At 35.6% G+C, this 14,993-nt stretch overlaps 1 protein-coding gene across 18 annotated transcripts in view; it reads left to right on the forward strand.

The window, feature by feature from the left end:
• The window catches only part of EFCAB3 (EF-hand calcium binding domain 3), a 722,802-nt gene that overhangs the window by 296,655 nt on the left and 411,154 nt on the right, over positions 1–14,993 (forward strand). For 17 of the 18 annotated variants that reach the window (XR_008916397.1, XR_008916396.1, XR_008916398.1 and 14 more), the window contains exons 94-96: positions 2,130–2,234; positions 12,190–12,258; positions 14,103–14,207. Coding sequence is in view for 15 of the 18 variants with exons in the window: in XM_056817026.1 (XP_056673004.1) it covers positions 2,130–2,234; positions 12,190–12,258; positions 14,103–14,207 (279 nt within the window). In the remaining 3 variants the exon portion in view is untranslated. The remainder of the gene's footprint in view (positions 1–2,129; positions 2,235–12,189; positions 12,259–14,102; positions 14,208–14,993) is intronic. The other variant, XM_056817027.1, reaches the window with a different exon arrangement.

Here is a 14,993-nt window from a genome sequence, read left to right on the forward strand (position 1 = left end):
AGAAGAAGGATGAAGAAGAAGAAAAGAAGACAAGACAGATGAAGAAGAAGAAAAGAAGAACAAGAATGAGAACAACAAGAAGAAGAAGGAAGAAGAAGAGGAAGAGGAAGAGGGAATGAATGAGAATGAATGAATATCTTCTTCTGTGGAAATCTTTTAAGAATAAGGCAAAACAGAAAAGGCAGAAATTTAAGATTCAGAATTGGAAGTGGCCAACTCCTTCCATCTTTTGTCATTCACAGTGATCTAGGTCCTGAAGAAGATAACTGCATCTTTCCACATCCCTGTCCATCCTCTCTAGCACTGGTTACAGCTTTCGTTATCTCTGTGCCCCACCCGACCCCCACCTGGCAAACACACTAACACACTGCTTCTAGAGGGGGACTTGGATTATGCCTTTTTCTAAAAACATCTCTGCCCACCCCACTAATTAATTTCATTTTATCTTCTAATATCACTTTCTATTATTATATTCCTTGCTTTTTATAAATATGCCCAGATCTCGCCTGTATTCATTTAAAAAAACACACAGACTTTGACTCTATCATCCCTTCAAGCATTCATACTCTATATCTTTTCTCCCTTTCATATCCAGAGTCCTAGAAAAAGCGTTCTAATCTCCCTTTGTTTTACTCACAGATTTAGCCCTCCATAATCTGGCTTCCAATCTCATTATTCAATTTAAACTGCTCTGTTCAATTACCAGTAATCTCTTAATTGCCTTTTTCTAATGCTCACCCTTTTTGATCTGGTAGCCTTTGTTATAGCCTACTCTATTCTTCTGTATTCTCTCCTCTGGGTTTTTTATGATATTATTCTCTCTTGGTTTTCCTCTTTCTTTTCTTATTACTCTTGGATCATCATCTCTCTCCCATTCCCAATTATGGATGTCATTCAAGGCTTTGTCCTGGTACAACTTCTCTCTCAGTAACCTCCCTAACTCTCAAGAGTTTAATTATCATCTCTATCCTGATCTATGCATATAGTTCTAGGCCTTCCTAAATTTTAATCTCATATCAATAATTGCCTATTGGACATTTTTATTTGAATGACCTTGTTGGCATCTCAAATTCAACATGTTCAAAAGAGAAATGATTATTTTTTCCTCAAAACTCACTCCTCTACTGAATTTCCCTGAAGATAGAAATCCCAGCATTCAAATCTTTGACTGATCATTTGCTTTGTGATAATTGACAAATCATTTGACTTCTCTGCCTTCAGTTTCCTCATCTGTAAAATGGGTTACTAATAGCTAGAGTACTTATTTCATAGGATTATGAGGTTTAAATAAAAGTATATATTTTAAAGCATCTTGAAAACCTTAAAATGCTATTTGGGGTTGAAGGTTCTCTGTTACCTCTCTGTACCTCTATCCTTCCACTATCTCAGATTTGCAACCTCTGGTCTATCCTTGACTTTTTACTCTTCCGCATTTCACAGTGAGTTGAATTTTATTAACCGACAGTCTTATATTTCCACTACATCACTCTGATACTGTACTTTTTACCAGACATAATTTTTCTTGGCTCTGAAGAACTTTTTTTTTTAATCAAAACCCTTACCTTCTGTCATGGAATCAATATTGGGTATTGGTTCCAAGGCAGAAGAGTGGTAAGGGCTAGGCAATGGGGGTCAAGTGACTTGCCCAGGGTCACACAGCTAGGAAGTGTCTGAGGCCAGATTTGAACCCAGGACCTCCCATCTCTAGGCCTGGCTCTCAATCCACTGAGATACCCAGATGTCCCCATCTAAAGAACTTTTAAAAGAAGGGGGGACAAAGTCTACATATTTTTCATATCCCCTATTCTTTCTAGCTATGACCACTTGTTTCCATTTAAGTTTCTAAGACTACACAAATGCTACCTCCTATACAAGGTCTTCCTCATTTCCTCCTTCCTCTAAAAAATAAGAAATTGCATTGCATGTGCTTATCTGCATACACATTGAGTTCCCTGCAGTAGAATGTAAGCTCTTTGAGGGCAGGAAGCATTTTCATTTCTGTCCCCCAGACTAAGCACAGTACCTGGTGCATTATAAGCATTTAATAAAGGATTGTTGAATTACTGAATTGAGAAGAGTAGCCACTGGTGCAAGAATGAGCATCTCTAAATGTCTTCTCTTTTTCTAAGGGATGAAGACTGATATTCAAAACCTCTCCAACATCCTCAGCAGCATGAGGGTAGATGTCAAAGATGATGAACTCCAGGAGCTTTTGAGAAACTTGCCAGTTGGTGGTGAGTATAGCAAATATTGTTGAGCTGTTCAGAGGAACCTATTAAGGTTCTATAGTACAGAGGGGAAAATACTGAACTGAGAGTGAGGAAGATCTGATTTCAAATCCTGCCTTTTGACAGCATACCATTCATATTACCTGGTAAAAATATTTAACCTCTCTGTCAGTTTCTTCACCTGCAAAATGGGGCTAACACCCGTACCTGCCTCTCAGGCAAGGCCTCTTAACTTCATTTTGTGCCATAGTCCCCTTTGAGGACTTAGTAAAGCCTATGGATGGACCCTCTCAGAATAATATTTTAAAATATGTAAAATAAAATTACAAATAAAACCTATGACACTGAAAAAGATTTTTAAAATATTTTAAAGAAGTTCACAGAACTTCAGGTTAGGAAGCTGTATTCACTAGGTTGTTGTAAGGTTTAAATAAGTTCATGTGTGTAGAAAAAGTGTTTTGTAAACCTTGAAGCCCTTTATAAATATCAGTTATTATATTTTGCAAACCTTAAAGTCTTACAAGGCTGGTATAATTCCAGTATCCAGAGGATGCTATGTATCTCATCCTGTTCCCACATGATTTTTTCTTCTACTAGGTCTCCATTTGGAAATATTTGGAAAGGTTTTACATACAACTTGGAAATTATGAATATTTGATATGTTGTTCAGTCATTGTCAGAGGTTTTCTTGTTATTGTAAAAGTTTCTCATTTCCTTCTCCAGCTTATTTTATGGATGAGGAAGCTGAGGCATACGGGTTAAATGACTTGTCCAGGATCACACAGCTTGTGTCTGAGGCCAGATTTAACCACTGGTCTTCCTGACTCTAGCCCGGGCACTCTAGCCACTGTGCTACCTACCTGCCCAAATATTTGGTATATTTACATCTATTTAAAATATCATTCTTGAGTTTTTGTAAATTAATGTTCTATCTAGGAGGATTTGGGGAACAGTTCCTATCTATGATGATTCTCCATTTCTAACATGGTTTGTTGGTTGAATTCTCAAAAATACTTTGAGGTCTATATTTAAAATATGGGTATTTATCTTCTATTTTTTAGGAAAGATAGAGAGCTTCTCATATATAATTTTAGTGAGCGTTGCCACAGGAACTAAAGGAACCAGAAATTTCTGGAAGAGTTGAGCAGACTTTGACCCAAAAGTCAGAGGAACATTGATGGCTTGAATTTGGTATCAAGCACTCTGGGATGGAAAAAGATCCAGAATGAGTCCACCTCTCTAAGCCAATGGGAAAACAAGAGGAGATTAGAGAGATACATTCAGATTGCTGATGTGAATGCTGGGTGAAAAGAGCTCAGGGAAAAAAACCCAGGTGGTGTGGAAGCTGATTGTGAGAGCTGCTGAAACAAAACACACAGAGCCCCTGATTTGTTTCTAACCTCTTTTCCTTTTAGGGGTTAAAGAAGGGCCAGGCACAAAAAAATGATACAAGAATATTTTTTAATATAAATTTAACTTCACCATAATTTACTCCAATTTTTCTTATCTGTGCCAATGTACTTTAAAGACAAATTATTACCAGCAGATATAATTTTGAAATAATTTGATATAATTTGAAATAAAAAAAAAACTTTCACCTTATTGTCTCTAATATGTGCAGATGCACTGTACCAATCAACACAGCTTGGCTTTTCAAGATATTCTTAAATTCCAGTCCTTTTAACAGCCAGCCTGGGCATTTCAGTTTTTGTCTCTCCTCCATTCAGGAGAGGAGAAGAAATTAGAGAGAAGCTTCTAGCTACTTCTAGCTACAAATTCTGCCTGGCAGACAGAAATCAAGATGAACTCTTTCTACCCTTGTTTACTGTCCTTTATATTGGGGTTTGCTTATTCCCCTGGCTACAAATGAAAACACAGTAGCCAAAAAGCAAAGGCCTTTAAAGAAATGACATGGCAGAATCTAAACCTAGATTGCACTCTCCCAAGGATGCCCCCTCACCATCACTGGAAAGAGGAAGCAAGTCTAGGATCACCCAGGAAGGGTACATATGTAAGGAGCGCATGTGGTTAGGGTGCCTGCATGAAGAGAGGACTTGTATTCCCCATGCTACAGGATTGCTGATATCTGGAAATATAGTCACATTGCCCTCACTTGGCTTACTTCATACAACATATCCACTCTGTGTGTTGTTGCACTGCCTGTTTCCATTGTTCTTTATGGCAACTGCTTTGCTACATAGTCTCAGCTCTCCTGCTTTCCTGGTAACCTGCCATTCTATCAGCTTCCAGACTCATCCCTTCAAGGGCACCCTTTAAAAAGTCAAATTGAAGTTCGCTAGACAAGTTGAAAGTTCTTTACTTTTAGCAACTCCCTCTAGCTAACAAAAGATAGTAGAGAGTGACCCAGCGAAATAAATTAAGGTTTTTGGGGGTTTGATTTTACCCCTGTGCCTGGGTAAATATTAGAGTTTTCTGTTTCAGATCAACAACCAACTCCATGGAAAAGGGAAATAAATATATACAGGATATTTTTAAGTTCAATCTGTATTATCAACATTTTTGCCATCATTTTCTTAAGCTTCAATAATCAACATTATATAAACCAAGCCCTGATTTGTAACATTTGCTCATTTTTGAGGTGTAAATGCTCACCCTGAAAATTTAATAATCAATCCTCTGCATCTGGTTTGAAATGACTCTAGCAAGCGAAATAAGCAGAAGCAGAAATACCCTGTTCTCAGTAACAAGAATATTGTGGAATGATCAACTGTGATAGACTTAGCTATTATTGATAGTTCAATGATCCACGGCAATTCTGAGGGACTCGATAGTTCAATAATCCACGGCAATTCTGAGGGACTTTTGAGAAAGAATGCTATTCAAATGAAAGAACTAACTGTGGGAGTAGAAACATTTAATCACATGGTTCAATGGGGCTATGTTTGGGAATGGACACTCTAAATGATTACTCTATTGTAAATATTAATAATATGGAAATAGGTTTTGATCAACAATACATGTAAAACCCAGTGGAATTGCTTGTTGACTAAGGGAGGGAAAGAACATCAATCTTGTAACCATGGAAAAATATACTAAATTAATCAAACAAAGAAATAATAAAACAAAGAAAAAAACCTTTTTAACATCTTTTGTTATACGATACTTTGGCCAGTAAATAACATCAACATCTCCTCCACTTTATCTCCAAGAAAATAATCTGCAGCCTTGGAAAATTACATGAACATTCACGGATGTAGAAAATAAGCCACATAACTTGATAATAACATATAACACTATATTATGCACTTGTAGCTACTTAAAATACATGGCATTCTCATTGGAATTACGTGTCAAAACATGATGCATATGACAAATAGAATCCATAGAATACAATCAACAGCATATATAACAATTTGGTATGTACTACATTAAGGACCAAAATCTCATATAACAGCTACATTTAACAAATATAGAGATACTTTTATGTATTAATGCATAGTGATGTAATCAGAACCAGTCTACCACTAATACAACTATAATAATCTTAATGGAACGAACAGCAACAACAATAAAACAAATGAAACTGAATTCTATGAAATTATAATGATCAAGTTTGGCCTTTTTTGAAAGAGATGAGAATCCACCATCCCCTACTTCTTTGCAAGGAAAGGGCTACCCTGGGACTGAAACACCATATATGCTTTTTCAATGTTAGTTGATTTTGCAGAACATTTTATCTTTTTCTAAATAATTTTTTCTTCTAAGAGGTGGTCCTGTAAGAGGATGTCTGTGAGATAGATAAGAGTGGGAAATATAAGTGATGTAAAAACAAACTTACGTCAATAAATATCTATTTTTAAAAAACAAATTTGTGAGTTTAAAAGCAAAGCTGCATTCAGTGACCAAGTTGCCAAAAGTTATAACATATTCTTTAACAACACACAAATAATATTATATATAAGCCCATATCCCAATGTTATTTTAGCACAGCAATGAAGGCATATTGCATGCGTATTACAGAAAGCATATGTGACACTACAGCACATGTACAGTTACATTAAAAAAAATAACTATCTGCTCTACAACGAATGGGTATTTTTTGGCTATGTAGTCCCATTGCTCACATTTCTCCTAAAAAATATGAACTTGCTCACTGGTCTAAAGGCCTGGCTATTCTGCAATGCCTTCCTAAATTAATGGACAGCCCAAGAGATCTGTCAGCATCCTCCAACCAATTAGTTAGCAGTCCTAAATCTAAATTTATGAATGACAGGCTGATTCCCAGTTTCCTGGTCCTATGATGCCTTATATTTCCCAGCTGTCTCGATAACTTCAGTTTTTGATGACAAAGGCTGAACCCAAAAAATAGCCCATGGGGGTAGCCTAGGTGGCTCAGTAGAAGACAGTCAGGCCTAGAAACAGGAGGCCCTCGGTTCAAATCTGGCCTCAGATACTTCCTAACTGTTTGACCCTGAGCAAGTCACTTAACTCCCATTGCCTAGCCGTTACCACTCTTCTGCCTTGGAACTAGTACACAATATTGATTCTAAGATGAAAGGTGAAGGCTAGAAAACAATAGCCCCTGCCTGAACAGAAGTGCCAGTGAAACAGAATGCTCCATTCTCTAACAGGTACTAATACTCAGTTTCTTTCTCATCTTAGTTTTCATCTCCTAAGTTGTTATTGACTTTGACAGGATCTCTATGTGGGGTGACAGAACTCTTTTCAGAGTGAACTGGATGAGTTGTCTTTGTTTTTTTCTTACTCAAAAAGGAGCCAGATTCATTTCCCAAAAGGCAAAAAGTGATTATGATGTAGTCTTTTCAGAACAATACATCTAGAGCTCTGGACCTTTTTTTGGAGACTGGCAAGCTGCCCAGTCTTTTAACTATTTGAAATGGGATGACTTTCCATCGGTCTACTATCCCTTTTACTCTGAATTTTACAATGTCTAAAAATTCTGTTAACCATGTTGATGATCTTGAGCCCTCTTGTTTCAGTCAGAGCTTTTTTGAGATGAGGCCACAGCCAGATGGAAGGTTTCTTTCTGATGACCTCTCAGATAAAAGATGTTCAGGTTTATTTTTTGTGGATTTTGTCTTTTCCATCCAAAGCACATGATAATTAGCAAATATGACTCTCACCCAAATATCAGCAATTATATTGTAAAGTCTGTGGCATAATTCCTGATAGCATTGTCTGCATGCCTCAGAAATATCACATGTTGATCCCACTCAGAGGTCTACTTGGGCATCAGTGATTCTAGACTGTTCATTAGTATGAGATTAAAATGGTTAGGCAATGGGTCTTTCTGCGAATGGTTAATGTCTGGATTTAGATTCCTTTATTCCTTCCAAAACCAACAATTCCTTGAACCATTTGATTTCAAAAGGTCTCCCTTGGTCAGAGTAGATTCCAGTCATATATAGAAAAAGATGTCCAGCAATACCTTTGGTAACCATAGAACCTTCTTGATTCCTGGTGTTGGATTTGTTTGTACTTAACAGATGATATTATCAGACACCTAAGAAAGAAATAGGTGCTAAACCTATGATTGGGATAGATAAATGCCAGGTTAAGGAAGCTCCTTGTACCATTGCAGACTTGTACCTTCAAATTAACTCATAGTCCTAGAAACTCCCTAGAGTACTGAGAATTTAAGCAACTTTCCCAAAATCATAGCCAGAATATGTATTGTGAGAAACTTGACGAGATTAAAGAGATTAGAATAGGAATGAGTTCATTGAGAGAAATGAATGAACCATACTGACTCCGTCTTGTGACTCAATTCCTTAGTTTAATTCCTTTCTTTTCAGTTATGAGTGTAGTCCAACTTCTGCCTTGTGAGAAAACTTTATTCAGTTGTGGAAACTGGGAGAACTTTTTTTTTTGCATGATTTAAACTTAGCCTTGCATGACTAGGAAACTGGACCACCTGTACCTCCTGTTTGGAGACACCTACCCGAGGAATCTAGGTTATGTTGACCAGACATAAATCCTACAGATTAATGTAAGGAGTTTTTGTACATCTCAAGCAACCCATGTCTTATCTGAAAACTAGTTCCCTACTGTACTGATCAATTAGTTATCATTTCCATGTTCCTGTGATTGTTTAGAGATACTTGGGGAAGAGTAGAACCCCCCTTTCCCTGAAAGTTGGGAAATTACATCTGTTCACTTGCTCCTTTTAAACTTTTAAAGTCCCTGATCTTTCCTCCAATAAAAACCACTACCTAATGTTGTATTGTTTCCTCTTAACTAACTGGCCTTATTTGTTTAATTTTTGTTAATGTATAAAAACCCCTCTCTCCTTGTATTTAAAGTCTAGCCCTAAGCTGAGGACAATTACCATGCAGTTTTCAATAAATTGATAGGTTCAGATTAAACCTTTGTTTCCTCAGTTATTTCATCTTGTTACAATAGAAGAAAATATAAAACCTCTCATTGGAAAAACAACTGTCTTGGAAAAGAGACCAAGGGAAGCCACAAACAAAAAAGTCCAGATATCATGTTTCAGGAATTTTTTAGCAGAAAAGTGCTCTGATATTCCAGAACCAAAAGGTAAAATACAAATGAAAAAAATTCACCAATCATCTCCTGAAAGAGATCCCAAAATAAAAATTCCCAGGCATATTATAGCTAAATTCCCCAGCTTTCCCTCTCAAGTATTCCTGATGAAAAGATAAGAAAGAATAGGAAATCTGACCATCAGATTTATTATATGACTCAAGAGAAACATAAAAAAGGTAAAGCTCACTCAAAAAGATGAAAGGAAAAGGAATAGGACATGAACAAGAGAACAATTTACATAATAAAAATACTATGAAGAAAAAAACAACTTTGAAAGAATTAAGAATTCTGAACGATGTAATGACCAAACACAATTCCAGTCTTATGATAAAACCAGGTGGCCATAATCTGAGAAATTATGAATTTAAGCTGCAGAATAATTTTCAGACATAGTGTAGGAATTTGTGCATATTTATGACAATGTCTTTTGGGTTTGGGAGGGGATAGAGAGAGTAAGGGAAAACGGAAAAGCTACCAAAAAAAAAAAGGAAGGAAGTGAAAGGGAGGAAAGAATGTCATTGAAACATTTTTAATGCACAGAAAAGAAAGTCTAAAAATAACCAAAGGCAAGTAGAAGTATGTGCGCTCTGGTGCTAACTACTCTCTAAGGGCCAAGATGCTACTTCACCTCCTCAATTAAGCCATATTTCTTTTCTAATGCCATTGACTTGAGCCTCTCTCTACCTGCTGTGCCCCTCCCATTTATGGAGGGGTCAATGAATAAGCACACTCAGTCCCACCAAACAATTCAACATCAGTATATTTATTTCAAAGATTAAGAGCAAACATAAAAACTACATGCATACTCCTCTATACTCCTTCACTTTCTGGGGTAGTAAATTCAAATTTTAATTCCCACTTAATATTGGTCCCACCAAATACAGGACCTGACATCAATGCCAGATAAGTCCTTGTCTTGGTTACTGCCAGTTTGGGATCCTGTCCTGCATCAGCATCAGTGCTATTCTAGTTATAAACTTGAACTGTGAAATTCCAGTATGCGTAGAAAGACTCTACTGCCTCAATACTTTCAGGGACATATGTTGCTTCAGATGTAAACCTGAACTCTGGAATAACCAAAACACTGAGGAACCCTCTGCACGTTTCAAACTCACTTCATCACAGTTCTCCTAGAATCAGTTCCCTAGCATCCTCATGGAAGATATCAACTGCTCCCTAGTTTCTTTCACATCCTGTCTACTAAATCTTCATTAAATGCACATAATAGAAATCTGCAGTTCATATACAATTCTCTTTTTTCCTACAATGTAAAAAATGGAAATGTCCATTTTATTTGGTGTGTCAGAATAAAAAGGACCAATAATAATGCAAATAACTTACTTCCTGACACAGATGTGATGGGTACAAGTTACAGATTAAGATAAAATTTTTTGGCAAGTACAATGTAGAAATTTGTTTTATGTTGCTATCCATATTTGTTTCAAGGAGGTTTTTACTCTTTTTTTTTTCATTCTGTGGGTCAAGGTGGGAGAGAAAGGAGGTATATTAGGTTAAGAACACAGAAAAAGAAAGTTCTTAAAGTTTTTTTTTTAACGTACAAAAGAAAACATAGGCAGAGTCAGAAGGAAAACAAGACAAACTGGACAAATTAATTTATTATATACTTTATTGTTTACTGAAAAGTAAGCTGCACATCAAACAATAAGCATTTATTAAGCACCAAAAAAAAAAGAATGTCAGAAACATGGGCATGTTTCTAGGCAACATGGAAGGAACCAGTAGATAGGAAGAGATTGAAGATGATGAGAATTATAGGAGCAATTTGATAGAAAAATTGGGATTAGGACTAAGGGTATATGAAGAGCAAGAAAAGAAGTTACTTCATTTGATACTGATATGAAGGAAGATATGGTGGGGGAAAGTGTCTGAATGGTATGACATGAGGAAATTGGAGAAAGGAGTGATTTCAATGAATGATTTCAATTTTTCATTTACATATGAAATTGGGTTCTCTGCTCAAAGGTTGAGACAATAGGTAGTGGGGAAAAGGAGCAATACTTTGGGGTGGTTTGAAGTTGAGAAGGTTTAGAACAGTCACTGAGGAGAGGATAGCAAGCATCCAGAGTCAGTTAGGGTTAAGGACAATGAATTAGAGCTCTTTAGTATTAAAAATCTTCTAGAGTTAGTTCATTAGCTTTTGTTGTGTTTTTTTGGAAGGACTAACAAAGAAATGGTCCTTATATTGTACATTCACTAATAACTATCCTTTCTATATGTGGCATATAATTATTTTCTTTTTTAGGTTTTAAGATTAGAAAAATTTATAAAAATAAAGTATTCAGCCAACTTGGTTGTTTTTTGTTTGTTTTTAATCTTTACCTTCTGTCTTAGATAATCAGTTTCAAAGCAAAAGAGTGGTAAGGGGTAGCCAATTAGGATTAAGTGACTTTCCCAGGGTCACACAGCTAGGAAGTGTCTGAGGCTAGATTTAAAGCCAGAACAATCCTATCTTCAGGCCTGGTTCTTAATACACTGAGCCACCTCACTACCCCTAATTCAGTCTACTTGTTTGTAATATGTTCAAAACCATCATTGTCAGAGAAAGAATACTGAAAGCAGCTAGGAGGAGACGATTAATGTGTCAAGGAATAGCATTATGAATTGAAGAGACAATCACAAATTAAAGAAAAAGACATATCCTCAAAAAAAAACAACAAAAGAAATCAAATTATACTCCAAAATAAGTTTGCAAGATTGCAAAAACTGACCATAATTCCATGAAAAAAGATAGTTCTTAACAGAACTTTCAATCATTCCTCCTAAGAAAATTAGCATGAAATAGACAATTAGACAAGTAGGTTGGGGTGAAGGACCTGCTGAGATTCTAAATTATGAAAAAGGGGGTCCTAGAAAGAGAACATGATGTAATAGCTCAAGGCATCAGCAGCAAGAATGGATCTTGGTACTATGCCAGCTAATTGCCTTTTTTCTCTCCCAGTAATTCCTGCTGGTGATCAAACTACTTTCTGAAATGTGTATGAGACCACATTTCTTTCAAAATGAATATAGGCAACAAACCACAGTAGTATGGTTACCAATAAAAATTACAAATATTTTCAAATTTCAGTTTCCATGGATATCTTGAGTTATTGTTTAACATGAATCATATGTTAAATATTGTTTAATAATTAATAATGCTCATTATTATTCAAAATTACTATAATTGTTAGATCCATCATGAAGTATATTATTCTTAAACTTAAAAAATATTTTTATAACAATAATAGCCTTCTATTGTATTTTATTTTTCAAAGCATTGTTCTGAATATGGATGGTCCATAGGTTTCACTATACTTTCATTGGAGGTGGTGATAAAAAACCCTAAATTAGATCAATTTCCATATAATTGATGAACCTTATTCATTCTTGCATTGCTCGTTTATTTTGAAATATGATTTTTGCCTTACAGAGGATGGGCGTATAGATATGGATAAAGTGATGCAGATTGTAAAAACTCACCAAAAGAAAGCACCTGAAGGTCAGTGAAAAATTGGAACAGGTTACAAGGAAGGTGTATATATAATAATATGTGCCAGGTTTCCATGCTAATTTAGACAATTTTAACTAAATGAAAAAAAATAAACCTAGAGGGCTTAATAAAGAAGATATTCTGTAATAAAAGAATATCCCAATTTAAAGGTAATCTTATGTTTAAATGATTGCTCCAAAAAACTGAAAAGGAGAAAAGAAAAACTTGTTTTATGTGTACCATGCCAAGGAGATGGTTAAAGGTCTTTTCATTTTGACTTTACCGAATGTTGGTTTTAATGGAAAAACTAATCACAATAATGAGTTTTTGCACCAAGGCAAGTATTCAAATAACACCTGGGGCAAACAACACAAAACATATTTTCAGTGGCAGATAGGGGGGACACAAAGCCGCTGCTGGAGATGCTGCCAATCTATGGGGAAGGTGAGGATGGATAGCACTAAAAAGAACTTTTCCTGATCCAATCATATCCAATCACATGATAGTTTCTTATTTCAACTAATTAGGTACTAAGTTATGTTGATTCCTCCTTTTTAATAAACACATCTATATACACCTACCATATGACTGGAGACACAGACAAAAATACAATTGTTCCTGCCCTCAAAAAGCTTACAATCTATCCAGACAATCTCTCTCTCTCTCTCTCTCTCTCTCTCTCTCTCTCTCTCTCTCTCTCTCTCTCTCTCTCTCTCTCTCATCTAAAGGCATTGTCTATCTATCTACAGAAACTATCCATATATCCACACATGTGAGTATACATGAATATAAACAAACATATGCAATATACATGTGTGGCATAGTGTATATGTATGTATACATACATCTACAGTGTGTACATGCGCATACACAAGAATTGTCTATATTCACATGCATATATACATTACATATAAAACTAAAACAACATAATTTCACAGAGGTAAGGAAAGAGACACCAATAACTGAAAACAATTAGGAAAGACCCCATGTAAAAGATGGGGCATATACCAAAACTTGAAAAGAAGTTAGAGATTCTAAATGTTATTTAAGAGCTACAAATTCTGTCATTAGCCTCTAAATTCTGTGACCTCCAATTTTGTCTACCTAGTTATAGCTCTGGAAAACACAACCAAGGTGAGAAGGGAGCTGGAGAAGGGAAGGGATTTATTCCTCATCTGTCTGGATATCAGAATATTTTTACGTTAAAATTTTAATATCTTGTTTAGAACTTTCTATTGTCAACCACAACATGTTAGTTATCTGGAAATCAAATTTTTGGCACCCAAAGGCATCAGGCGACTAAACCCAAGAGTACAACCCAGGAGGGAAAAGTGTCTAAAAGTGAATTAACCCCTTTATGCAGTAAACAAAGTTGAAAATAGTCAAGAAGTGACCTGATCTAGACTACTTAAAATTAGTATGCCTTTTGGTTAACCATTTGGTTAATAGACAAAAGGCACAGCCTCACTGGCTAGAAACAACTATAAAAGTCAAATCACTTAATGAAAAATCCCATGATTGACTTTTAGCCTAGGCATTTGCTATGAAAGGAACTAGAAAGGGAGAATTTAAATGGGGCATGAAGAGAATGAAAAACAGAAGCATTAATGGGAATTAAAAGCAACGACAGAAGTAGCAAGCTTCAGATAATTTGACAGCAGAGACTTGGATTTTACTGGGCATTCCTGAATAAGATCTTAAAACTTAGATTTTTAAAAAATAGATTTTCTCACAGAAAATATGATGTATAATTGTTGCCATTTCTAATCACTTATTGATATATTTAGAACCTTAGTGTTAGCTTCTAGCACTTTGGAAGCATAAATGTTTCCCATGCCCTTTTTTTTCTTAAGAAGAGGAGGTTGATAGTTCTCATTTGGATGCTGTTCTGAAGGATTTGGGAATTCATTTCAATGAAGAAGAACTTAAGGACCTATTAAAAAACCAGCCAGTGAATGGTAAGTATTTCACTTTCCATTGTACCTTTCAAGAGAGTTAAGATTCATGGTCCTTGTGTAATATTTTAATTTTTTTTTAATTTTTAATAATATGCTAAATTTAACAATAACAATAACTTTAATAATAACAAATTTCCACATAAGTTTTCCAAAGATATATGATCCATATTGTCTCCCTCCCTTCTTCCCTCTCCCCTCCCAGAGCTGACAAGCAATTCAATCTGGGTTATACATGTATTATATGATATTTTTAAAAAACTAATATTTATTGAGTGCTAGGAGGTAGAGATGTGAACTAGATAAATGTATGTTTAGATGAATTTGGGACTGGTTAAATAGCCAGATCCAAAGAGTAGTTATTAATGGTTCAGTGTCAACTTGAAACAATGTCTCCACTGGAATCTTCCAGAGTTTTTTGTTTGACTCTCAGCAGTATAAAGTTGTTGGTATGTTTGGTTTTTTTATCAGTTACTTGGATTAAGATACCAATGGCATATGCATCAAATTTCTTCTTCACACAAAGCTGGATCTACTATAATAGATCCTACAGTTGGGATGCCCAAAGATCTGGACAGTCACTTGAGCTGAATTCATTAATATGAAATTCAGGAGGGACAAATGTAAAGTGTTCTAATTGACTTTAAAAATTAAACTTAATATGTAGGGAATGGAGAAAAGGTTTGGGGGTTTTATTGGACTGCGAACTCAGTATGAGTCAGTAGTATGATGTCATCTTAGACAATATTCAGAGAAACAGAACTTCCAGGAATAAGAAGTGAACATGAT

This window comes from Monodelphis domestica, chromosome 2, assembly GCF_027887165.1.
Source record: "Monodelphis domestica isolate mMonDom1 chromosome 2, mMonDom1.pri, whole genome shotgun sequence".
In the NCBI taxonomy this organism is placed as follows: domain Eukaryota; kingdom Metazoa; phylum Chordata; class Mammalia; order Didelphimorphia; family Didelphidae; genus Monodelphis; species Monodelphis domestica.